The 24743-nt window shown below is 41.3% G+C and overlaps 1 protein-coding gene across 1 annotated transcript in view; it reads left to right on the forward strand.

The window, feature by feature from the left end:
- LOC149161451 (uncharacterized) overlaps positions 1-24743 on the forward strand; it is a 108723-nt gene that overhangs the window by 677 nt on the left and 83303 nt on the right. Inside the window, exon 2 of the mRNA XM_089436997.1 lies at positions 399-628. Within this exon, the coding sequence (XP_089293123.1) occupies positions 399-628 (230 nt within the window). The remainder of the gene's footprint in view (positions 1-398; positions 629-24743) is intronic.

Here is a 24743-nt window from a genome sequence, read left to right on the forward strand (position 1 = left end):
CTGCATTGGGTGAATTGAATATGGACACTAGCCCGGTTCTGATATGTCTCAGGGTTGCCAAGCTCGAGGATGTATATCTTGAATTCACACAAATGATTAAAAAACGAAAATTGAACCTGGAGATATGTAACCTGAGCTTTGCAACCTCGATGTGCATATAAGACATGTTTTAGATGGTTTTGGGCTAGTACATAAATTGTGTGATTGCGCGTGTTTGCTCGATAACCATGTTTATTATATGCACATTAGGCTTGTGTCGATTGGGTGGGTGATTGAGATAGGGTAGCAAAGCAATGAAAAAAATGGTAAAAACATGCTTCAATCAAGAGGAAATTTTTTCAATGTAGGGAGAGGATAACAGTAATAAGAGAAATTGAGTGGCTATTCTTCGATTCCAGATATGGTACTTTCCTAAGGAGGAAACTGGAGAATCAAGTCTTCCTTGGGGATTGAATGTTGGATTCGGAGCCTGTATAAACATGGATAGATCTGGCTATCTTGCACTCAAAGCAAGGTTGCAGACTAAGTATGCAACTCTTCATATCTTGCCCTCACCATGTCTTGAGCTGCGGAGTAAGTTTCCAATTCCACTAGGCAGCGCGCCACTTGCTGTTAATATCAGATACAGGTATTGATTGGACAAGACTTGCTTTTGCATTTATGTTGTATTTTACCATTTTGAAAATTTTCAGCACTGGTAATAAATAAATTTATTGCACTGAAGTTGGGACATTGTACCAGTACATAGTTAGTATTCATCTAAGTCAGGCATACTGCAATCGGTTTCTTTGTTTTTCCTTTCTGATGGAATCAGTAGGATTTCTTGTTGCATGCATACTTGGAAAGTTATTGCTAGACAGTCGTTGTGACTCAAAATATAGTCTTTTAGATGAAGTTGTTTTTGCAAAACTTGGTTTACTAGCTGAAAATATTGCAGTACGTGAATAACTTTGGCCAATAAAAAAGCAAAACATGGCATATAGAATCCAAAACATCTTATTGTAAGGTAGTGAGGGACCATAGCTGAATCATTTCTTGTAGCAGATAGTAGTAATAGCATGACTCTCTGGCATTGCTGCACTGAAAAGTGATTTGTTTCTGTCAACATAGATATATTTGATTTACTGAAGAAATCTGAAAATTCCCTTATTACGATGGCAGAAGGCCAAAACCTTCCACCGCAAAATGTTGTATGAGAGATTGTAGTGGCCTAGGGCAATTTTTGACTAGGGTTCTCAAATAACTAGAGTTTGTATTCTGATTGGGGTATCTTAACCATTCAACAATTTTACTTTTATTTACAAACTAACCAGTCATTCCAGCACAAAGAACGTTTCTAGTATCACATTCATCAATATAATATATTATTAAACTTCAATTAGTCAAAGATGCAATAGCAGTCATATAACCCAATTCCACTGATAAATGAGTTCAATACGAATTTCAATTACTCTTGAGTTCTACCAATTTAATTATTACACAAATCCAACTATACAACGTTGACTTGACCAGCTTTGAATATATATTCGACTATTCTGAAATTCAATAGTTTCAACAATAAACAAACCTGACTACACTATGCGAATTTGAGAGAATCTTGTTAATATTATAACAATTCCTTGGCTCGAGATATTGTACCTCAATCTCACTTCGTAATTCCTGACTTTGCAGGCTCCTATCTGCCTTTAGGGAACTCCGACTCTTTGGAGACTGCAAAATAGTTCCTACCGAAACTTCCAGGATGTTCGGCCTCACTTCTTGTTACAAGATGCCCCACACGGAAGTTTTCAATCTTATCCTATTTACCTTATCATACAAAATTCAGTGTTGAATCATAATTTAATCATTGGATTCCCTTGCCCTTCGCTGCCCTTATGGAGTGGTTTTCCTGCGGCCAAGACAAGAAAATAGAACAGAGAACCTTCGCTGCAATTAACCACGGATCCCTTTGCCCTTTGCTGCTTCTATGGAGTGGGTTTCTTACGACCAAGTCAAAAATGGAATAGAGAACCTTCGTTTTAATTAATCACGGATCCCTTTGCCCTTAGCTATTTCTATGGAGTGGTTTTCCTGCAGCCAAGACAAGAGACAAAACAAAGAATCTTCACTGCCTTCCCAAAAGTAATTTTGTGCCGCAAAGGATCAAGGACAAACAAATATTCGCTGCTTCTCCAAATGGCACTCCTATGCTAGAATAAGAACCATGACCAAACAACACTTCATTGTCTCTCCAAAGCAGAATAAAGGACAAATAGAGAGGAGTCAACTAGGGTGGAACCTTTCACCACCAAAATTGACAAGAAGAAAGAGGTCTCAAAACCCTCAGAGCTAATGCTTAAGAAAGAAATGAATTGATCCACACTTGATGATCCAAATTGAATTCAATCCTCCTATATTTATAGATTTCCAAGAGGGGTCTCTTCTACTTAATTAATTGAGTAAATTTTACTCCAAACCTCAAATTTGGGTTTCTTTTCCCAACTACCCCAAAACTCGTGCAAAATTGGATATTTTGGGGTTTTGCCCTCTATTAAGGATTGTAGCGCACAGGGATCGATAGGCTATTACATCTTTCATTCATCCTCAATTCGTAGAGGACATTATAGTCCCCCCCGACTAAAATTGCTTGCCCTTAAGCAATTGCGGATTCGGGTGTTGCGAAACTCATTCTCCTTCCCATGTTGCGTCCTCCTTCGGTAGATTCTTCCATTTGATAAGGTTTTTTTGAATTGCTCTTCCTCTTAACTTCTTTTTTCGCATGGCCATGACTATTGCCGAAATCGGTTTTAGTTGTCCTACTTTGTCTAATGGTGGCAATTTGATAGAGGTGGTGATGTACTGTCCCACAACGTTCTTGAGGCACAACACATGGAATACATTATGGATTCTGCTGTCCCTCGGTAGTTCTAACTCATATGCTACTTCGGCAATCTTCCAGAGAACTTTGTAAGGCTCATAAAACTTAGGTTTCAGTTTTTCTGCGATGCTTTTCTTGAGTGTAGACTGCCTATAAGGCTGCAATCTCAAGAAACTAGGTCTCCTACCTCAAAGTTGCGTTCTATTCGATGTTGATTTGCGTACATTTTCTGCTGATTTTGAGCAACCTGCATATTTTCTTTGAGTACCCTGAGAATGTCCTGGCTCTCATGTATCCATGTTTTAGGAATAGGTGCCTTGTTGTCTCCAAAAATCTTCTTGATAAAGGCTAGTGCATTATAGCCACATAGTGCTTTGAAAGGTGTCATCCCAATGGATAAATGGTTGGTGGTATTATAACAATGCTCCCCAAGGTACAACCATTTGAGCCATGCTTTTTGCTGTCTGGTCACATAATTATGCCAGTACCCTTCAATCCACTTATTTACGATCTCTGTTTGCCCATCTGTTTGTGGGTGATAACTAGTGCCAGGGGTGAATTCTGTCCCCACTAGCCTAAAGAGCTCCTGCTAGGATCCTCTGATCCAAGTGGATGTTGGTGGCCACCCACCTATCCCATTTGGACCCCCACAACTATCTCTTTCAGTGTTTTTAGTTTCCTAAATTGCAGCACAATTTACTATTTTTAGCAGTTTTTTCGGGTCCTGAACTTCCGGAGCCGTTTTGAGGCCCTAAACGACGTTTTTTTGGGAATCTAATGTTGCCTCCCAAAGTGGTAGTACTCGGATAGATCTTTCTAACGAGCTATCGTATGCGTCAAACGGAGATCGTATGCCAAAGTTACGACCCCGGGAAATTGATGTACCAATTTACCCAAATGGGGCCCACAATTTGGCGTTTCATCTTCTAGGGTTAGGTTTTGGGATGTGAAGGGTTTTCCATTGTTTCTCAACAATAAATAGGCCTTTGAGCCTCATTGTAACACAGTTCAGAACAGTTCAGAGGCATGTAGCCGACACATCTCTTCTCAGAGATAAGCTACCATCGCCCTAGCTGGTTTATTTCCATTTCTGGTTGTAAGCATATTTCGGTATTTTCCGTTAATGAAATGAAGTAGTATTTCCGCTGCATCTCTGTATTTATGATTATCGCACCTCTGTATTTATGGTTATCTCTGTAATCTATTGCGTTCCTATTTAAATCCGGATCAGTGGTATCAGAGCGGTCTGCTTTTTCTCTGTTTTTCTTTGCATGTCCCCAACGAGGTCGGGATATAAGGAGTTAGGGCTTGAACTGGTTGAACCTTTGCAAGGCCAGCCTCGCAAATCCCGACGGCCTCCCATGGCGGATGAGAAGAAAGACGAGGGGGCAGGAGATGCTATCAAAATCTTGCTCGAAGAAGCGCTCAAGCGGCAAAGGAACGCGATGATGGATAGCTTTGCGCAGATCCTTCAGTGGCTACCCAGAGGCGACGCATTGGCTTCCAACAGCGACTCTGGAAACGCCACGCCATTTAAGGTACAAGTTAATTTTGAAATCCCCATCTTCGAGGGTCAAATAGATGCAGATGCCGTAGATAAATGGTTAAATCTGCTAGATGGGTATTTTTCTGTTCATGAATTTTCAAGTCAGGAAAAGATTGTTTTCGCTCTTGAGTCTTCTCAAAGCAGCCCCCCACGTCAAAGACTGGTGGGAAACCTACTGCGAGCAGAAGGATGAAAGTACAGACTCACTATTTTCAGCCGCACCCACTTGGAATGACTTCCGGGATGCCATCAAGGAGCAGTACTACCCTGTCAGAAGCTATGAGGACAAATACATCAAATGGACCACACTGCGTCAGGGACGAGACCAAGATGTGTCGGAGTTCACAGACATTTTTCATACCCTTCGCACATAGTTGGGTATCAAAGATTCTGAGCTGCATCTGGTACTGAAATACTGCGGCTGCCTACATAGATACATCCAGGAAGAGATGGGGTTCTTGAACATCTCCTCACTCGGCACAACATATTGATACGCTGTCAAAATCGAGCAAAAGTTCAAACAGAAGAAGCGCGACTTTGGATCTGCAAATCCGAAGCCCAAAGGACAAAGCCAAGGCGGGGTGACCCAAGACAACTCGTCAAAGCCGCAAGAAAAGAACAACACCATGAAGCCGAAGAAGGACACAGGGAAGTGGTGTGAGTTCCACAAGAGTCCCACTCATAACACAAGTGAGTGTCGGACCAAGCAGTCGTTGGTGGCTGAGTTGAAGGCTTCCTAATCAGATGCATGTTCCGACCCTGAGCCAGAACCCGACAAGGGGAATGGCAAAGGGAAGCAGATCATTGATGCGGATCCCAGCGCCACTGTTGCCACCACCAAGATCCAGAAAGATGAGCCCGAACATCTAGAGGAAGGGGAGCGTCTTTTCCACTCACAGATGTGGGTGAAGGGTTCGCCGCTACAATTCATTGTCGACAGTGGCAGCCAAAAGAACCTCGTTTCAGCAGAGGTCGTGAAGCAGTTGGGCCTATCGACTACACCACACCCACAGCCGTACAGTATCGGGTGGCTTCATGAAGGACGAGATCTCAAAGTTCGCCAGCAGTGTCGCCTTCCCTACAGCATCAAGCCCTTCACAGACGAGGTATTGTGTGATGTTACACCTCTGGATGTTTGTGATGTATTATTAGGCCAACCATACTTGTGGAGGCGACATGCTGTGTATGAGTCAAGGCCTCGTGCTGTCATTATTTCTTTAAATAATTCATTATACAGGATACCGGAGGTAGCCCCACCTACTGCCACATCTTTGATCACTGCTAAGAAAGGCAGCAAGCTCATCTCCCAGACCAGGAAATTTATCTGTCTGGTTCACTCCCAAAGTAAGGGGAAGATCGTTGCTACATCCATGACCCCTGCAAAGGGTTCCTCCATGCAGCAACAACAGCAAAGGGATACAGTCATGATAGAACACAGGAACAACTTCTCCTCACCCACAGAGATACCACACAAGTTTCAGGTGGGCAACAAAATCTCGTTGCATCTGCAGAGAGAACGCCTTACCAGAACCCATCAAAAGCTCAGACCACTCCGACATGGTCCTTACACCACTACCAAGGCTACGGGCAACAATGCTTTGAAGCACAACATTCCTTCATTCCTTTGCTTGCACCGAGTGTTCAATGTAGACCATTGTCGACCATGCTTTCCACCATTTCTGGACACATCAGAGATTGCAGAACAGCTCACCAGAGACCCAGCTCACCAGAGACCCAGCTCAGCAGAAGCTTCCTCATCTCAGGGAGGAACTCAACGCAATGGGGACTTCCTAAGTGGGGAGGAATGATCCAAGTGGATGTTGGTGGCCACCCACCTATCCCATTTGGACCCCCACATCTGTCTCTTTCAGTCTTTTCAGTTTCCTAAATTGCAGCACAATTTACTATTTTTAGCAGTTTTTCAGGTCCTGAACTTCCGGAGCCGTTTTGAGGCCCTAAACGACGTTTTTTTGGGAATCTGGGCCATTGCCTCCCAAAGTGGTAGTACTCGGATAGATCTTTCTAACGAGCTATCGCACGCGTCAAACGGAGATCGTATGCCAAAGTTACGACCCCGGGAAATTGATGTACCAATTTACCCAAACGGGGCCCACAATTTGGCGTTTCATCTTCTAGGGTTAGGTTTTGGGATGTGAAGGGTTTTCCATTGTTTCTCAACAATAAATAGGCCTTCGAGCCTCATTGTAACACAGTTCAGAACAGTTCAGAGGCATGTAGCCGACACATCTCTTCTCAGAGATAAGCTACCATTGCCCTAGCTGGTTTATTTCCATTTCTGGTTGTAAGCATATTTCGGTATTTTCCATTAATGAAATGAAGTATTATTTCCGCTGCATCTCTGTATTTATGATTATCACACCTCTGTATTTATGGTTATCTCTGTAATCTATTGCGGTCCTGTTTAAATCCGGATCATCCTCCCATAAACCTGCGTTCTTGATTGTTGACAATATTTTTAGGCAATCTGTGGAGTTTGAAGACTTCTTTGAAGAAGAGTTCCGCTACTTGTTTGGCTGAGTAGTCAGCTAAGATTGCAAAGAAGTGTGTGAATTGCGTCAATGTATCCACCACAATATAGATACAATCTTTTCCTTGCGTTTTGGGTAGCCTTGTGATGAAGTCCATTGAGATGCTCTCTTAGTGTTGTTTTGGAATTGGTAGAGGTTGGAGAGGCCCTGCAGGATGCGTGTGCTCGTCCTTATTCTACTGGCATGTCACACATTCCTCTTGACGTATTTCATCACATCTTCCTTGAGACCTTTCCATGAAAACCATTCCCTAACCTATCGATAGGTTTTGAAGAACCCTTGATGTCCAACTGATGGAATGTCATGCATAACCTTCAAAATCTTCTCCTTGAGGGCGGATTCAGGAACTAGGTATATCCTGTCTTTGTAGTAAATAATATTATTGTCTGTTTTGTACTTGTCATCTTGAATGATTCTATTGGTTAGTGCACATGCAAACTGGTGCTTGGTGTATTCTGCTAAAAGATGAGCCTTCCAATCTTCTGCGAGTTCTATGAGGGAACATGCTGACGATTTTATGGAAAGTGCATCGGCCACAACATTCCTCTTCCCCTTCACATACTCAATATCAAAATCATAGGCTTGGACTTTACTTACCCACTTTTGTTGCCGTTCGTTCAAGTCCTTCTACTCCAAGAAATGACGTAAGCCATTGTGGTCTGTCCTGACTATGAACCCATTTCCTATCAAATATTGTCTGAACTTTGCCAGAGCGTGCATGATAACGAGCATCTCTTTGTCGTATATGGAGTAAGGTCTCTCTGCTTCCTAAAGCATCCAACTTTCAAATGCAATGCAATGGCCCTTTTGCATTAAAACAACCCCTATTCCTTCCCTTGATGCATCACATTCTAATACAAAGGGTTGACTGAAATCGGGAAGGGCCAAGACTGGACATGAGTTCATCATTTCTTTGAGCTTGTTGAACATTTTGTCTACTACTTCTGTCCACATAAATGGTCCTTCCTTTGTCAAATTGGTTAATGGTGCATTTAATTGAGAGAACCCTTTGACAAATCACTAATAATAGCTGCAAATTCTGAAAAATCCTCGCAACTCTGTCAGATTCTTAGGTGTGGGCCAATCTAGTATTGCTTGAATCTTCTCTTGATGAACTTGTACTCCCTTTGCGCTAATTATATGTCCCAAATAGAAGACTTTTGTCATTCCAAATTTGCATTTTGACGCTTTGGCATAGAGTGACTGTTCTTGCATGATGCTCAAGATTTTATCAAAATGTTCCAAGTGGTCATCCCATGTCTTGCTGTAAATGAGAAGGTTGTCAAAAAATACTAATAAAACTTCCTTAGCTACTTGTTGAAGATGCTGTTCATGCAAGTTTGGAAAGTGGTGGGAGCATCGGTTAGTCCAAATGACATGACCAAAAACTCAAAGTGTCTGTAGTGGCGTTGGAATGTTGTTTTCAACGTCTTGATCTCAAACTCGGATTTGATGATACCTTGATCGTAAGTCAATCCTTGAAAAATATTCTGCTCCATGAAGCTTGTCTAGTAATTCATCGATCCTGGGAATAGGATACCTATTTTTGATGGTTTTCTTGTTAAGAGTTTGGTAATCAATACACATCCTCCACATGCTATCCTTCTTTTTCTCCAAAACCACGGATGAGGCGAATGGACTCGAACTAGGTCTGATACCATATCTAATAATTCTTGGATGGTCTTCTCTATCTCGTCTTTGAATTTCTTTAGATGTCGATATGGTATGGTGATTATGGGCATGGTCCCTTCTTCTAGTTCTATAGTTTGTTCAAGTCCTTTTTTAGGTGGCTCTCAAGGGAATATCACCAAATACCTGACCATGCTTGTCCAACACTCATTGAATGTTTGCTCTGTATTGTGTTTTGTCATCGCTGGGAGTCTTTTGGCTCGTAATCCTGCATTTTGCTGCATATGCTACATCTCCATGCCTAAAAATGGCCTTCATCCCGTTGAAAAATGTAACTAGGTTTGGTCTTCATAAATGTATTTGAGTCACAATGAAATGTATTTATTAAAAGAATGAAGAAAATATTATTATTATTATTATTATGACTTATTAAAGCATGGGTTTCATGCTTGGGTCATCTTGTTTTAGGTCAAAGTCCCCATTGAGGACTTCTAGGATTTATTCTGAGTCATTAGAGTCATTGTCCATTTAAAGAGACCCTTCTTGGGCTTTTGAATCATGTAAAAAGAATTAATATTGAGTCAAATATGCTATTTGTCCCCTCCACACCAAGTCGGCCTCAAGGAGATCAAGTCGGCTTCAAGAAGGGTAATTCGACCTCACTAGAAGGCTATATATACAGTGCAGTGCAATTCATTTGAGACACACAAGTTCGACTTACAAGCCAAGGCAACTAAAAAGTGCGAAGTTGGAAAAGAGTTGGAAAAAGGGTACGAAATTTGGAAGGAAGGAAGAAGACATCAAAATTGAAGTTTTTGGCCATCTATCTCTCACACGAGTGGAGTATCTAGGAAGATCAAAGTCTTTATTGCCAAGTCGAAGTTGTCGTTGTTACCTGTTGTTGGGTCGAAGTTGCTGCTAGGTCGAAGTTGTTGTTGAAGGGTTATCATTTGCAAGAGGGAAGAGAGCGCTGACTTGGTGTGGAGGAAGTCTTTGTTTAGGTCAAGAGTCTTGGATTATCTCGTGAAACTATTGAAGGAAGAATTGCTGACTAGGTTTTCCCCTAGATAGGGGTTTTGCCTTAGCTGTCCGCTTACATCTGGTGTCTTTGTGCTATTGTTTTGTTAATTGCTTGATGAACTAAAAGATAAAGGAAGAACATACAAATAAAAGAATCACAAGTAATTATCTATATAAGAAAATCTTTCTGCCTTTCTGATTTTCTAACATGGTATCAGAACTAAGGTGAAGAAGGAAAAAGGCAGTTTGAGGATCTACTAAAAGGAGTCTAAGAAACCTCAAAAGGATTGAGCAAGGGATCATATAAGGAGAGTTTACAAGGAAAGAAGCTTACTACCTTCAAGCACAACGTCTAACACAATAAAGGGAGAGAACAAATTAGAAGTAGCATCAAATTACAGGTCATGGAAAAAGAGAATTGACCTCATTCTTGAAAAGAACAAAGCCTTGGACTTGGTCAAAGGAAAAGTAAAGAAACCTACCGAAGGATCTAGTGATGCAGATAAAGTGAAGTTTAGAGAGTTAGAAATATTGGCTATGACACTGATGGTAGAAAATATAAAGGACAATCTTGTCCCATACATTTCCAACATAGACCATGCTCAAGAAATGTATGAAGCCTTATCAAAATTGTTCACTATCAAGAACATTGGTCAAGTGGCAAGTCTGAAGAATGAATTAAGGACCACAAAAATGACAAAAGATGACACTGTGGCTTCCTTCTTTGTAATGATAGCTAGGATTAGAGATGACCTTCAAGCCATAGATGAGATTGTACCAGAAAAAGAGCTAGTGATTACTGCATTATTGGGATTGCCACCTGTGAGAATTTCTGAATCTACACAACAGAAATCCTATTGCAATCACTGGTTTATCATCTCCTACTTGTTTTTACATTCAACAAATTGATGAAAAACACTACTGTAGACTACATTGACATACAGATCATAAACTAAAATAGATATGAGACAAAGACACAAGGGACATCATTATTTTTGGACAAACATCCCCAGAAAAATCAATGCAGGAAAACTGGTGCAACAACTTTGAGGGTTTGCTATTATTAAGTAGTAGTTCTGAATACAACTCTGTATGCCCTCTCGGCTACCCAGTTACAGAGATAAAATATACTGGCAGAAACCTAAGTGAGATTACCTCACTTCACTTGGCAAAATCCCTCTGATCCGACAACTAGACTAACTATCCCCGGCTACAACTGTGCTGCCCCTTCGCAGTAGCTGCGTGGGCCTACGTGGAGCACTCCGAGACACTGCTGTTGGAAATACTGAGAGGGGGGGGGAATCAATATTCCTTTTCAATTGTTACTTTTACCCGTTAGATCACTTATAATTGGAACACAAAATGAACAATAAGAATGAATACTTTTATTAATCTTAATAAATCAAGTACAATATTTGTGTAGGACTCCAACCCTAATTGAAGACACCAATATTCAATCTCCCAGGGTCCAACCTGTGTTTTGCCAAGCACCAACTTGGACTTCCCAAGGCTCCAACCTTGTCACTTTGAGGCACCAACCTCTAGGGCTCCAACCCTATCTCTGGTACAGGCACCAACCTGGTCTATTGAGGACTCATATCCTCTAGGGCTCCAACCCTATCTTCTTCTTTAGGCATCGACTTGGATTCTTGAGGACTCCGATCCTCTAGGGCTCCAACCCTATCCTTCAAGGCACCAACCTTGTTAATTCTGAGGCACCAACCCCAAGGGCTCCAACCCTATAGCTTTACTTTGTCAAGGTATGTTTGGTTGTACTTCACGGCTCCCTAGGTCTTCTTCACCGAGCCTTGTCAATCTTCAGCTTCACTGTAATCTTCACCCTACACCTGCATTTAGTCTCCACATGAAATTATCAATGACAACTGTGTCTTCACATGAAGGAGTCTCCACTATTCTTCATGTTACCTAAACTGAGTTTGCAAAGTTACCTCATGATGATTTCAACAATGCATCATGATCTTCAATAATGTCTCCAAGATCTGCTGAAGCTTTTCAACAAGATATCTTTAATAGACTGCACTAAGCCTCAATGTTTGCACAAAACAATTCTCTGTTTCGAGCCTCTGTTCTTACTATCGTGGTAACTGCGTCAGGAGTGACTGCTTCATGAGTAACTGCTTCAGGAGTGACTGCTTCAGGAGTAACTGCATCAGGAGTGACTGCTTCAGAGGAGTGACTGTCGCGGTTTGCACTTCTATGGATTAATTCATTACATGTCCAAGACTTTCAAAGATTAACCCAGTCAAAAGAATTTCTTTTCCTGCTCGACCTTTGGCTTCCTTCTGTTCCCGCTCGACCTTCGGCTTCCTTCTTTTCCACTTGACCTTCGGCTTCCTTCTTTTCTGTTCCTTCAAGTTCATGAGTTGTGAACTGTCACTTCTTCTCTGTGATAGATGCCCGATTCACCTACTTGAAGTGAAGCGTTTTAACTTGTATTTATATGAGTCTCACCAATAACCAAAAGACACGTTCATTGGGAGGAGAGGCCGACTTATGAGGTCGCATATTAAGAAAATATATCGGAGGGGCCTTTTGTTAATATTCATCAATTATAACATAAACTTTGTTATTTACGGAAATCACATAAGAGAGGCTATACCCATATTGGAGGTCCCACATGCCACGTCATTCCTTTAATCCCGCAATCACAACTTTCATGAAAATCAGAGGTTTTACAAGTTGTGCACATGCTCTGTCTTCCGATATTACATTGTCGATGCCCCTACTTCCGACGGAGCGGATGCGATATTATATTAAACCCATTTTGATAAATCGTCGTGTCCACAACCTTATCGCAATCGGAGGTTTTACACGTCATTCCTTTAAAACTCACGATATTGCGGATGCGATATTACATTAAGTCATGTTATAATGGTGCAGCGGGTCCACAATGCTATCGCAATTGGAGGATTTGAATGTAACATCCCTTTATGAATTGTGATATGAAAGTTTCGATATGTGGATGTGATATTACATTAGGGTTGTTACCATAAACTGTTCGGGTCCACATATCATATCACAATCAGAGTTTTAATGTGACAAGCCTTCATAACTTACAAAGGTTCCGATACGACGGATGCGATATTAATTAGGGCGTGTTATAATGGGACCATCGGGTCTGCAACTCATATCGCAATCGGGGATTTCAGTGTAATAAGGCTTCAAGATTCGTGATGCAATGGATGCAATATTTCAATAAAGGCGTATTGTAACAGAACCATCGGGTCCACAATGCTCCTCCGCTGTTTCTTCCTTTCGACTCTTACTCTTGGCTTGGCTTTCTTATGGATTTCAATGGCTATTCTTTAATGGCTTTCGATAGCTTTTCTTTGACTTCCGATAGCTCTTCTTTGATGGCCCTGTTCTTGACTTCCAATGGCTTCCCTAATGGCTTTTCTCCTTGGGTCTATTTCTTCTATTTTGTTTGTATATATATATATATTCAATCCACTTGGGTCCTCCATCTTATAATATCATCATATATCAAACTTTCATCACTATGAGTATTATGATTAATGGGCATCAGTGGGCAACATCACGTATCACAAGAATTTTGCATCACAAACACTGCCATATTGACATCAATGACAACCTTGATTAACAACTGCGTCAACTTTGCACTGCCTCCTCTGCTTCCTGGAGCTTTGACGTCAGCCTTCTCGACTGATCTGCTGCCCCACAGCTAGAATTTAGACTTTTGCAGGAGGGCAACTCTTCCCTTGTGCTGGCACTGCGTCAAGCAATGCGTGGGCCCACCTGGCCCAACGTCAACCTCCCTTGGTTCGCGCTGCCTCCTCTGGTGTATCTTTGCCTCTCTGCTGAGTATTCGGGGTCTCGGAGAAGATCTTCCAACCCCAACTATCCCTGCCCCTCTGCTGCAACTCAGATCACCTGTTCGACTTTCTTAGCAAACCTCGCCCCAGAAAAATCGAATTGACTGATCAACTTGGTGTATCTCCAACTGAACCTCAAGCCTCCTCTTATACTTTTCCTATTGATGAATCAACGACCGAGATTAAGTCTCTAATCAACGACTAAGATTAAAACAGACTTGATCCTCGTCTCTTAGAAGCTTCTCACCCATATTTTTATTGATACCCATCAATATTATTCTCTTCCTAAGTTTAGACTTAGGAACCCCATTAAAAATATTAATTATTTTAATAACTCAAAATCTGAGTGGAATTTCTCCAAACGAATTCTGGGTCTTGGAGATCTTATGTATTCTAGTCCCTCCACAAAATTTCGGAGCTAGAGCACATTCGATGCTACCCAAAATCAACACTCCCTCTTAGCGAGAAATGTGCTCTAGCAATACTTCCAATAGAAGCATCACCTTGATCCACAACATCGGTCCTCTGTGCTACTCATGCTTGGCTTGCTGCCCTTCATCCGCTGTACTGCTGCCCATGACACTGTCACTGCCACTGCTGCATCTGTTCTGCAACTCCCTCTCAATATGTTGCATCATGCTGCCCATAGCACTGCCACTGCTAACTGCTGCACTGCAACTCAGTTACTGAGAAGTAAGCAACTGAAAAAGCCACCCAAAAATTGACATGTGGGCAGTCTGGATACGTAATGATGCTGAAGCTACCTCTGCTGCTACTGCGTTGCTGCAATTTGCTCTGTGCTGACCCTTTGCTGCTGCAATTTGCTCTGTGCTGACCCTCTACTGCTACTACGCTGCTGCAATCTGCTCTGTTTTTCCCGCATTGTTGCAACCTCCACTTTGCTGCTTCAGATTCTGGCACTCTAGCTCTGCCACTATTGCTCCATCATCCCTCACACCAACTGACTCTCGTCATTCTGCTACTATCGTTAAGGGCTCCTGTAGCCGTATGTGATCAAAAAGTTTGGGCACCTCAAGAATCTTGCCCCTTTTGTAGTCCTCCTGACTACAACTCGATGTCGCCCCACCTCTTCCCCAGAGGTGCATGAGCACTCATGGCACAATCCTTGTCATCATCCTCCTTGTCAGCTTTCGCTGGAGCAACCTTCGAGTCAAAAGCCTCTTCTTGCTCTTCTTCCGGGGGCACTGAGTGGCGAAATGTCCTAGTTCCCCACACCTGAAGTATCTGACCTTGGATATATCCTCGGCTACAACTGCGCTGCCCCTTCGCAGTAGCTGCGTGGGCCTGCGTGGAGCACTTTGAGACACTGCGTCAGCTCTGCGCTGCCTCCTCTGCCTTTTGGAGCTCTGATGTCAGCGTTCTCGGCTGATCCTGCTGCTTCTCGGCTAGAATTCAGACTTCTGCAGGAGGGCAGCTCTTCCCCTGTGTTGGCACTGCGTCAAGAAATGCGTGGGCCCTCCTGGCCCAGCGTAAACCTCCCTTGGCTCGCGTTGCTTCCTCTGGTGTGCCTCTGCCTCTCTCTGCTGAGTATTCGGGGTCCCAAAGAAGATCCTCCAACCCCAATTATGCCTGCCTCTCCGTTGCAACTCAAGTCACCTGTTCGACTTTCTCAGCAAACTTTGCCCCAGAAAAATCGAACTGATTGATCAACTTGGTATATCTCCAATTAACCCTCAAGCCTCCTCTTAAACTTTTCCTGTTGATGAATCAACGACCGAGATTAAGTCCCTAATCAACGGCTAAGATTAAAACAGACTTGATCCTCGTCTCTTAGAAGCTTCTCATCCATATTTTTATTAATACCCATTAATATTTTTATTTTCCTAAGTTTAGACTTAGGAACCCCATTAAAAATATTAATTATTTTAATAACTCATAATCCGGGTGGAATTTCTGGGTCTTGGAGATGTTATGTATTCTAGCCCCTCCACAAAATTTCAGAGCTAGAGCACATCTGATGCTACCCAAAATCAGCACCACCTACTTGGAGTACTTTTGCTTTAGGACTCAATAGCTGTATATAAACTCCATCATTTGAACAATTATGGAATGCCTGCAGCCAAGAACAGATGAGAATCTCTTTAGTAACCAACAATGAAGAAGAGAAAGTTTCAAATGCATACTTCGCTTATCACAAGAAAGGAAACTTCAAGAAGTCAGAAGGGCCGAGAAGGAAGGTAGACATGTCCAAAATAGAATGCTACCAATGTCATAAACTAGGTCACTATAAAAGTGTCTATCCTGACAATCCAAAGAATAAGAAGAGGAATAGGGACCAAGCTAATGTTGTTGAAGAAGGATCTCCAAAGTCGAATAAAGCTGAAGAACTAGATATAAGGGACTTACACTACTAAGTCCTTTGCTCTAAGCTTTAGCTATTTCATTTTTTGATTTGTAGTATTTGTAGGTATAACATATTTTGGAAAAACATTTTTGAATTGTTTTTGTAAGGTTATAAGTATCCCTCAAGCTTGGAGGGAGCCCTCACCAACTTCCAAACATAAGTATGTTATTACCTTTTCATTTTTAGTTTTCCTTACTTATCTAAGTTTGTTTGCATAAAATACTAATCACATTTCTATTCATATTTTCCTTGTTTAGGAAAAACTAGCCGAAGACTCAAGGATTATGGAAGAAGGCCTCACAAAGACAAAGCATTGGAGTTACAAGGTTTGTTAAGAATCAAAAGGTATGCCTTAGACGATAAGATTTTACTCTTTTCATGATATTCATTCTTGATAAACTATTCTACATTACTAACATTATTGTGTGTAGCTCTCTTGAATCATAAAGATTCTTGATCAGGTGATTCATCATTAGATAAGTCTACCCTCCTTGTATCTTTGATTGTTCATATGGAACCCTAAAAAGGTTCTTTGTAAAAACCCTAACTTAAGGGTATGTCGATGATAATGTGTGAAATCCTAGCCTACTTAGGGTTATTGGTAAAGTTTAAAAGAATGCTATTCTTAATGTTTGAAGTTTTTAATAATGTCATGTTTGGGTTTTGGTATGATTATGAAAACCCTAACTTGTTAAGGTTGAATGGTGATGTCTGAAATTCTAACTTTTGAAGTATTGATAAATTAGGGTTTGTTGTGTTATGTATTGAAACCCTAGATCATTAGGGTTTGGTAGGTGTATAAATAAGACCCTTATACTGTCCTAGAAATGAAATTCTAGGTATATGTGTGTTTGTCTTATCAAAACCCTAGTCTGATCAAATTTGTTATATGTCTAACTTTGTGTCATTGGGTTTGACTAACACATGTTATGAGATACTTATGCATGATGATGGAATCTTAGATATATTTGTTGATCTAATTGTTGATGGTCATAAGTCCTAGGGTTTGGAACTAAGTCCTAGTCAAAGGTTGATTCTCTAGGATGATAGTTTTTTGTGAATTCTAGGGTTTTGTAACTAAACCTTTGTAGAAGCTCAATCCTCTAATATGTGATGACTAGTGTGATAATATGAGATTTGTGAAAGATTTTTGAAATCTGAAAATGTTAAAATTTGGGTACTAGAGGACAAGTGGTTCCCTAAGGCTTTGATCTTTGGCCTAGGGAAAAGTGTCCAAATTTATTTGTACTTTTCTCCTAAAGTGACTTTATAAGTGGTAAAGTCAATTTAATTTAAAAGTGACTTTATAAGTGGTAAAGTTACATTCTAATTTAAAGGTGACTTTATTAAAGTCAATGAAGAATTAGAAAGTGAAAAAGTGACTGTGGAAATAAAAGGCTAAGAGGATCTTTATTTAAGTGGGTGAGTTAAAAAATAGAAAGTGAGAATTAAATGCACATTTATTCTCATCCCTAGATCTAAATGAATCTCAACCATTAGATCTTAGGGTAACCCAAAAGGTCATTTAGAGAGTAAAAGGAGAAGAGGAGAAAAAGATAAATTCATTCTTTCATGAGCATTTGAGAGAAAGAGAAGAGAGAGCAAGGAGAAAATTTCTGAGTAGTGAGGAAGTGAAGGAGAGCAGCAAGAAGACATTTCAACAAATCTGGGCAGCAACATTTATTGGCATGCATCCCAAGGCAAAACTGTACAGCAGGAGAAAGGCACAAAAATCGAGGAAGAGGGACATCAACAAGGGCACGAATTTCGAGGCAGCTATATTGCTGAAATCCGTATAGTCCATACAACAGGTTTTAGGCACAATTTTCGAGGCAGGCCGTACAACATTTAATGCTGTTTTATTGCTGGAAAATTTTCTGTTTTGGCAGTTTGCTAATTGGTATGATTTTCGAGTCGGAGTTCAAGCACGAAAATCGAGATAAGTTGTAATTTGTGGTTGCTGGAATCTTCACTGTGTATTTCAGTTTCTCTGTAAAAGCATTTTCAAAAATAAAGAAGAGCTCTAAGGGGGTTTTTCCAGGGTCACATTGACCAAAAATCACTGTGTTATTTTCTATGTGGTTGTCATAATTTCACCGTGTTTTATTTCTGCAATTTCCACAGTTGTGAAATCTCTAAATTTGTGTTTTCAGAAAATATTGTCATTTCCAGATTTTAGAATTTTTATCATGCTTGGATTTAAAACTAAATGCATGGAGTGATAAGGAAAACTGATAATTGGAGTGGGGGTTGAAATTTTTCATTTTATCAGAGCTTGGTTGGTTGAAAAGTGCAGTTTGGGACAACAAAGTGAAAATTACAGCACGCTGATTTTTACACAAAACAAAAACGTGTACCACAAATGTGAAAATTTTAGTTTGGTAGGACAGTGAAACACGTCTTTGGGTTTGAGAGTTGAAGACAGGTTGGATGGGCCGAACAACTACAATGGATGGAAAGAGAGAATCCAGAGCATCTTTGAGGAAGTAGAAGTCAGGCATTATGGTAAATACCACACAGAATCTAGTAGCAGTACCTGCTGACCCTATACAGTTGGCAGAATTTAACAAAAAGAATGCTAAGGCAAAAAGATTGATTATGGAAGGAGTCAAAGATCATGTCATTCCTCATGTGGGAGGAAAGACTTATGCACATGAGATGTGGATAGCTTTGACTAGTCTTTACCAGAGCTCAAATGAAAACATAAAAACGGTCTTAAAGGGGAAACTGAAGGCCATTAAAATGACTAAGACTGACAGTGCTACATCATACCTCACAAAGATCACTTCAGTGAAAGATGAATTCGTAGTCGTAGGTGAGATCATTGCACCCACTGAGTTGGTGACGATTGCTTTGAATGGTCTTCCCAAGACTTGGGAGAATTTTGTGGATGGCATTATTGCACGGGGTAATCTTCCGAGATGGGAGAGGTTGTGGGATGATTGCATTCAGAATGAGATCAGAAAGAACCATCTTGGAGCAGCCAAACAGGTGGAGGAGGCTGACAATGTGGCATTGTTAGCAAAAGGCAAGAAGGGCAGAGCAAAGAAGCAAGCTTCCAACAGTGGAGGCAAAGGCAAAGGTAAGGGCAAGCAACAGAACAAGGAGAAGGACTATTCCAAAGTCAAATGTTGGAATTGTCAAAAGCTGGGACACTATGCTGTTGTGTTTCCGGAGAAGAAGAACAAGGAAGGGAGAGACAAACCCATGGCAGCTTCTGCAGAGATAGAGAGCTTCTCAGAGAGCTTTGATCGGGAGTTTGGGTTCATAGCTTGTGAGGCCACTAGTGCAGGATCACTGCCATACAGGTTCAGAGGGAGTGTGCACTCTCCACTACTAGCAGAGCATCTTTTAGCATTTGGTATGTTGACAGTGGCGCTTCCGCCATATGACAGGAGTCAGAGAGTACTTCTTAGAGCTTTCAGGGGATGATACTGATATGGAGGTAGTACTTGGTGGTGACAACATGGTTAGAGTAGTTGATGTGTGGACATTGACATTTGATGGGTGACCCAAACCTCCCTTGAAAGTGTCAGATGTTCTATATTTGCTTGGAATGAAGAAGAACCTGATATCCGTCTCAGCACTTGAGGATAGAGGGTATGATGTGTTGTTCAGGAGAGGGCAGGTGCTTATATATCCTAGGGGAACTCCAGCTTCTTCAGCTAGAGTGATTGGTGTGCGCCAGTGTACAAGTTCCCCTTCTAGCCCCTGATGGCATTGAGTAGCAGCACCCGAGACAGGACCAACATCAGATCTAACAGTTCAGAGTTGTGTGAAATTTGTTACCACAGGATGGGGCACATGTATCATGGGGCCTTGAGTACATTGCGGGAGATCACCACTGGTGTGCCAGATTTCAGTTCTGATCACCTTGATGTATGCAGAGGATGTGCTATGGGGAAGTTTGCCAGATCCCCTTTTCCCAGCAGTGACAACAGAGTGACCGAGATCCTTGACTTGATTCATACCGATGTGAGTGGTTAGATGTCTCATGTACCCTTGAGTGGCTATGAGTACTATGTTTTATTCATTGATGACCACTCGAGGAAGACCTGGATTTATTTCTTGAAGATCAAGAGCGAGGTCTTCAAGCGGTTTCAAGAGTTCAAAGCTCTTTTGGAGACCCAGACAGGTAGGAAGATCAAGGTCCTCAGGTCGGACAATGGAGGGGAGTATACCCTTGGTGAGTTTGTTGATTTTTGTGCTGAGGCAGGCATTAGGAGGGAGTTCACAGTTCCTTACAACCCCCAACAGAATGGGGTTGCGGAGAGGAAGAACAGATCCATTGTAGGGGCTGCCAAAGCCATGCTTCATGATCAAGGGTTACCTTTATTTTTGTGGGCAAAGGCTTGCAACACTGCTGTGTACTTGCAGAATAGGAGCCCACATCGTGCCTTGGGGAATGTGATTTCGGAGGAGGATTTTTCTGGGAAGAAGCCTGATGTTGGGCACTTTCGTATCTTTGGTGCCTTACATATTCCTATGTCCCCAAGGAGAACAGGACCAAGCTAGAGCCCACTGCAGACAAGGGCATCTTTGTGGGTTATAGCGAGACCTCGAAAGCTTATTGGATTTATATTCCTGTGCAGAGGAAAGTGATTGTCAGGTGGGATGTGAAGTTCGAGGAGGTGAGAGCTTTTAGGAGGTCACGAGAGTTAGAGTATCCAAAGTCACCAGCCCCTTAGGAGCAACTGAGTTAGTCACCAGGGTCCAGTGGTCAGGGATCAGGAGGTACATTGATTACAATGTCAGGTCCATCAGCGAGCAGTGGCTCTCAGATTCAGGTGGGTGGTTCTTTGGGCAGCATGCAGGGTAGTCCGCAGAGCAGTTCACAGGGTAGTTCACTAATGGACAGTTCGCATAGTACTTCAGCATCTACAGGCACAGATTCAGGCATGAGGTCAGTTAGCAGGCCTTCAGGAGTTCAGGCTTCTGATGATGATGAGGATTCTTTCACTCCGGTGGGAGAAGTGTGCTCAAGGAAGTGGAAGCCCAAGTGGCTTCAAGATACTTTGCGCGAGGCCACATCAGTTGCTGGGCCAAAGAGACAGGTTAGAGAGAGTAAACCACCTGAGTGGTTTTGTAGTTACATGGCATTGGTAACAAGCATTGTTGACTCCGAGCCTTCTAGTTATGAGGAGACAGCTAGCCAGCAGGTCTGGAGAGGCCATGATGGAGGAGTATTCTTCTATTATGAAGAACGATGTTTGGGAGGTAGTGCCGAGGCCTGGAGGTAAATCAATTGTTACTTCTAGATGGCTCTACAAGATAAAGCATGCTGCAGATGGCAGCATCGAGAAGTTCAAGGCTCGATTTGTGGCGAGAGCGTTCTCATAGGTAAAGGGAGTTGACTATGAGTAGACCTTCGCTCCCGTAGCTCGGTATACATCTATTCGCTCCATTATATCGATTGCAGCAGAGATGGGTTGGAAGATCCACCAAATGGATGTGAAGACTGCATTTCTCAATGGCTTCATTCAGGAGGAGGTTTATATTGAGCAGCGGCAGGGCTTTGAGGTGCATGGGAAGTAGTACCATGTATGTAGATTGAAAACGACACTCTATGGCCTGAGGCAAGCTCCTAGAGCTTGGTACTCGAGGATTGATACATACTTGCAAGAGTTGGGTTTCACAAAGATTGAGGCTGATCCGAACCTATACTTCATTGTGGTGGGTGAGGAGCCTCTCATTCTGGTGTTGTATGTTGATGACTTGATCATCATTGGTGCAGAAAGACTCATTGAGGGCTGCAAGAGAGATCTTGCTTCAGAGTTTGAGATGAAGGATATCGGCTTGATGCATTATTTTCTGGGATTGGAGGTGTGGCAGGAGGAGGGGCATTTCTTCCTGGGACAAGGGAAGTACATTGTGGATATTCTTAGCAGATTTCACATGGAACCCATGTCTACACCTATGATCACTAACTGGAAGAAGCTTCACGCTTCTGATTCCGAGTTGGTGGATCCTACTCTATACAGGCAACTAATTGGTAAATTGATGTATTTGGTCAACACTCGATCATATATATGTTTTGCAGTTAACACTATGAGTTACGTCATGTGTGAGCCTAGGAGAGTGCACTAGGTGGCTGCAAAACACATTCTTCGTTACTTGCAGGGCACTGTGGATTTTGGTCTGGATTATAGACAAGGTGATGGAGTGAGACTGGCAGGGTACACGGATTCAGATTGGGCAAGTTGTGCTTCAAATAGGAAGAGTACTTCCGGGTGCTGTTTTGGGTTGGGTTCGACAGTTGTGTTGTGGATCAGCCGGAAACAACAATCAGTTGCATTGAGCTCAGCTGAGGCAGAGTATATGGTTGCTAGTTTGGCTAATTGTGAGGCCATATGGCTTCGCAAGATGTTGTTTGGTTTATTTGGTTAGGCATTGAGACCTTCAGTAATTTACTGTGATAATCAGAGTTGCATAAAACTCACAGAGAATCCAGTTTTTCATGACAGGTCAAAGCATATTGAGATCAAGTATCACTTCATTAGAGACTATGTCCAAAAGGGAGCTATCAAGCTTGAGTATATTTCCACAAATGAGCAGGTAGCAGACATTTTCACCAAAGCCTTACCACGGGGTAAGCATGTCTACTTCAGAGACAAGATGGGAGTGGCGAGGAACACTTTCCTCGGTAAGAGGGAGTGTTAAAAATTTGTGTACCAGAGGACAAGTGGTTCCCTAAGGCTTTGATCTTTGGCTTAGGGAAAAGTGTCCAAATTTATTCGTACTTTTCTTCTAAAGTGACTTTATAAGTGGTAAAGTCAATTTAATTTAAAAGTGACTTTATAAGTGGTAAAGTTACATTCTAATTTAAAGGTGACTTTATTAAAGTCAATGAAGAATTAGAAAGTGAAAAAGTGACTATGGAAATAAAAGGCTAAGTGGGTCTTTATTTAAGTGGGTGAGTTAAAAAATAGAAAGTGAGAATTAAATGCACATTTATTCTCATCCCTAGATCTAAATGAATCTCAGCCATTAGATCTTAGGGTAACCCAAAAGGTCATTTAAAGAGTAAAAGGAGAAGAGAAGAGAAAAAGATAAATTCATTCTTTCATGAGCATTTGAGAGAAAGAGAAGAGAGAGCAAGGAGAAAATTTTTGAGCAGTGAGGAAGTGAAGGAGAGCAGCAAGAAGACATTTCAACAAATCTGGGTAGCAACATTTATTGGCACGCATCCCAAGGCAAAACCGTACAGCAAGAGAAAGGCACAGAAATCGAGGAGGGACAGCAACAAGGGCACAGATTTCGAGGCAAGTTTTGGGCACAAATTTCAAGGCAGTCATACTGCTGAAGTTTGTATGGTCTGTACAATAGGTTTTAGGCACAATTTTCGAGGTAGGTCGTACAACATTTAATGCTGTTTTATTGTTGGAAAAATTTCTGTTTTGGCAGTTCGCTGACTGGGATGATTTTTGAGGCAGAGTTCAAGCACGAAAATCGAGATAAGTTGTAATTTGTGGTTGATGGAATCTTTACTGTGTATTTTAGCGTCTTTGTAAAAGCATTTCCAGAAATAAAGAAGAGCTCTCAAACTGGTTTTCCTCAATAATTGTAGGGGGTTTTTCCAGGGTCACATTGACAAAAAATCACCGTGTTATTTTCTGTGTGTGGTTGTCATAATTTTACTGTGTTTTATATCTGCAATTTCAGCAGTTGTGAAATCTCTAAATTTGTGTTTTCAGAAAATATTGTCATTTCTAAATTTTAGAATTTTTATCATGCTTGGATTTAAAACTAAATGCATAGAGTGATAAGGAAAACTGATAACCAGAGTGGGGGTTGAAATTCTTCAAAAATTGAGCTGTGATTGGTTTTTGATTATTGAAGCTTACTGGCTCATGTATGCAATCTAGGATCTTGCACTAAATCCTAGTGGAAGTCTAACATTTAGTTTCTATAGTTGTTGGATGCATTGAACAACTATATTCATTTGAATTGCTTCTAGGGTTAGCAATATATTATAGTAGAGTATGTCATATTTCTGGAAGAAATTTTGAAGCCCTAAATATAATGAAGGTTGTTATCTTGTTTGAGATGCTCAAAGTCTTGATGATAAAGACTAGTGCTTATGACAAAAACACTAGCAAGAAGTTGAAAAGTATGTGTCTCTTGTTTGTGAACCTAACTAAATTTGGGTATTTGATGTTTAATGTCGAATGCTTCCTTTATTATATGATTCTGATATGGTTAACTTCATGCTTCTATAGATTTGGTTGTACTTGCTATCTAAGTTGTGTAGATAAATAATTTTCAAGATGGGGAAGATGCTCATAAATAAAGTTGATATGATAAGCATGATAAAGAAAGTTATATGAATGATGATGGTTATGATAACTTTGATGAGATGGATGGAAGGCAAGAAAGATCTCCAATTTCATAAGAAGAAGTTGATCTCCCTAAGTTAAGAGGGAGCCTGGATAAAATAAATCTCCGTAGTTAAGAGGGAGGGCATATCATAGTCATGGTGGACACCTTGAAAGAAAAAAGTGGAGAATGCACTTTGAGAGGCCGTTGAGATAGGAAAAGTAGGACCTATTTGTAGAATATTATGTTACATGTGAAGTAGGAAAGGAAGATGTATGATTGAGGAATCTTCTGTCAAGATTTGTTTAAAAGTCTTATTGTGATAAGTTGAGAAGCAACATCTAGTTGTTTGAAAGACCCCAGAGGTTTATGTTTACTTATGTACATTTGAAAGTTTGTTACTAATTGGGGATGTGTTTGTATAGGTAAATCTCTCATAGGTTTGATAGTGTGCTGGTTATAAGAGAGAGATTTGTTATCGATCTGTTTGATCTGGGAGGATTTGCTACAAATTAATCGGGAGTGTTGAGGCTTTGTGTTTGAGATACATTGCCTAGGAGGACATCCGACCGACACTACGTGTTGATGTCTAGATCCCGAAGTAGGG

This window comes from Pinus tabuliformis, chromosome 5_2 (assembly GCF_031772625.1).
Source record: "Pinus tabuliformis cultivar Carrire ecotype Pingquan chromosome 5_2, CPIR1, whole genome shotgun sequence".
NCBI classification, from domain to species: domain Eukaryota; kingdom Viridiplantae; phylum Streptophyta; class Pinopsida; order Pinales; family Pinaceae; genus Pinus; species Pinus tabuliformis.